Source organism: Penaeus chinensis, chromosome 14 (assembly GCF_019202785.1).
Source record: "Penaeus chinensis breed Huanghai No. 1 chromosome 14, ASM1920278v2, whole genome shotgun sequence".
NCBI lineage: Eukaryota > Metazoa > Arthropoda > Malacostraca > Decapoda > Penaeidae > Penaeus > Penaeus chinensis.
In genome coordinates this window covers 7,800,377-7,802,876 of record NC_061832.1, presented here as the reverse complement: position 1 = coordinate 7,802,876, position 2,500 = coordinate 7,800,377, and the positions used below count along the sequence as shown (strand labels likewise).

General features: G+C 58.7%; 1 protein-coding gene across 1 annotated transcript in view; it reads left to right on the top strand.

Annotated features, from left to right (window-relative positions):
* The window catches only part of LOC125032315 (alsin-like), a 55,961-nt gene that overhangs the window by 15,703 nt on the left and 37,758 nt on the right, over nt 1–2,500 (top strand). Inside the window, exons 6-9 of the mRNA XM_047623411.1 lie at nt 578–1,289; nt 1,443–1,703; nt 1,745–1,955; nt 2,199–2,357. Coding sequence (XP_047479367.1) covers nt 578–1,289; nt 1,443–1,703; nt 1,745–1,955; nt 2,199–2,357 — 1,343 coding nt within the window. The remainder of the gene's footprint in view (nt 1–577; nt 1,290–1,442; nt 1,704–1,744; nt 1,956–2,198; nt 2,358–2,500) is intronic.

The window sequence follows — 2,500 nt, the reverse complement described above, 5'->3', positions numbered from 1 at the left end:
TCTCTCTCTCTCTCTCTCTCTCTCTCTCTCTCTCTCTCTCTCTCTCTCTCTCCCTCCCTCTCTCTCTCTCTCTCTCTCTCTCTCTCTCTCTCTCTCTCCCTCCCTCCCTCCCTCTCCCTCTCTCTTTCTTTCTTCCTCTTTCTCTCTCTCTCTTTCCCTTTTTCTCTCTCTGTGCATCCCCCCTCCCTCTTACTCTCCCTCTCCATCTCCCTCTCCATCTCCCTCTCCCTCTCCCTCTCCCTCTCCTTCTCCCTCTTCCTCACCCCACCTCTCTCTCTCTCTCTCTCTCTCTCTCTCTCTCTCTCTCTCTCTCTCTCTCTCTCTCTCTCTCTCTCTCTCTCTCTCTCTCTCTCTCTCGCTCCATCCATTCCCCTCCCACTCCCCTTCCCTTCCTCCCTCCCTCCTTCCCTCCCTCCCTCCCTCCCTCCCTCCCTCCCTCCCTCCCTCCCTCCCTCCCTCCCGCCCTCCCTTCCTCTGTCTGTCTGTGTGTCTGTCTGTGTGTGTGTGTCTGGTTGCCTGCCTGTCCGTCTGTCTTTCTCCCAGGCAGATTATCAATTAATTCTCTTTTCTATTTTAGGGATCTTACCAAAAGGAGTAAAGACCGGACAAAAAGGAAGAGAGATTGGGAAGGAAAGCGAAAAAAAGGTGAATGAAAAAGACAGTGAAGGTGTTACCGTTAAAGAAGAAATCAGAAAAAATGAAAAAGAAGGGGGAGGGGAAGATGACCTCGTTACACGTCGCCTGGATTACCTACTGGGACGCCAGGTCATCGGCGTGGCGGCTGGCAGAGGTTTCTCGCTCGCCCTTGTGGACCCCTTGGACCCGCCGGACCCCTCCGAAGGGACCCCGCTCGCGGACCACCCCCAGGCGCTGGCGGGTGGGAGGTCGCCGTGTAGGCTGTGCAGCCCGGGCACGGCGATGCCGGAGGGCTCAGACAACGATGGGGACGGCGAGGGCGGTGCGAGGGATAGGTGTCCCCTTGGGCTTTCCTTGTCGCCCAAAAAAGAGAGGGAGCCCGGAAGCGATGCGAGGAACGACGCCACAGGCCCCGAGAGAAGAAAGAATTACAGCGAAGGGAGCGAGTTTGAGATCGTGGAATGCGACGACGTAGACGGGGATGGAGCAGGGGGAAGAGAATTGAACAAAGAAATTAAAACAAAACAAGAAAAGGAGGGAGATGGAAGCGGAAGAATAGCGAAAGAGGAAAAAGGGGGAGGCGGGGCAACAGCGACGGCCGCTGCCAACAGCCTCTTCATCAACGCAGACGCGGCGCGACAGTTCATCTCAAGGCAGTTGTCGTGGATGACGTCCGCGCAGGAAGCCAACGAAGGTGAACAGGGCAAGGACGAGAAGAAGGAAGACGAAAGAGTAACCACCAAGGAGGAGGAAGGCAGAGAGGAAGAGGAGCCGGTGGCCTCGGTCGCTGCCCCGACAACTCCGAGGAAGTATGCTGACGCGGCCACGGAGCTCATTCGCGAGAACGTGGCGAGCGCGGCGACGCTGGTGGTGTCGGGCGTGCGCACAGTGGGTCATAAGGTGGGCCACAGGGTGGGCCGCCTGTCACGCCATTTCTCGGGCACCAGTGCAGAGGGCGTGGTCGAAGGGCAAGAGGAAAATGACGATGACCCGCCGGAAGAACTCGCGCCGTCCGAAGAGGCGCTGGCGCTCACCACGCTGGCTCCGGCGGTGGAGGCGCTGGATGGGCAGGCGGCGGAGGAGGCCGAGGCGAGCCCGCCCCGTGACGCCAGCCCTGCAGCCGGAACAGCGTCCAGCGGCACACAGAGCCTTCCTCGGAGGCTGCGGGACCGGGGGATGGAGAGGGCGCGCGGCGCTCACGTGCGCACCGCTTCCGCGGGGGGCGCCTTCCTTTCCTGAGGGGGCGGACCGCGGGGAGGGCGCGCACGCCCACGCCCGAGGAAGTCGTGGCAGAGGGCAAGCGCGCCCTCGGCACGGAGGTCAGTGGTTTGGGGTATTTTGTGTGTGTGTGCGCGTTGCGTGCGTGCGTGTGTGTGTGTGTGTGTGTGTGTGTGTGTGTGTGTGTGTGTGTGTGTGTGCGCGCGTGCGTGCGCGCTAGTCTTATTGTTATTATCACTTCGTTATAATTATTTTGGTTATTCTGATATGTATTGTGCTTAATATGGTTAGTTTGTAAAGGAGAATTCTATGCATCGCCCGCATAATCATGTAATTTGTGGCAGGTATGGGCCTGGGGCAGCTCATACAAAGGGCAGCTGGGTACTGGCGACCTGCGTGCCCTGCGACCCACGCCGACATGCCTCTACACCCTGAACCACCTGGGCGTGGCACAAGTGGTGTGCGGCGACGCCCACTCCGCTGCCAGGACGCTTGACGGCCAGGTTTGTCTCTTCTGGGTTTGGTTCTTGCTAAGTGATTCTTATGCTATTTGGAGAGAGAGAGAGAGAGAGAGAGAGAGAGAGAGAGAGAGAGAGAGAGAGAGAGAGAGAGAGAGAGAGAGAGAGAGAGAGAGAGAGAGAGAGAG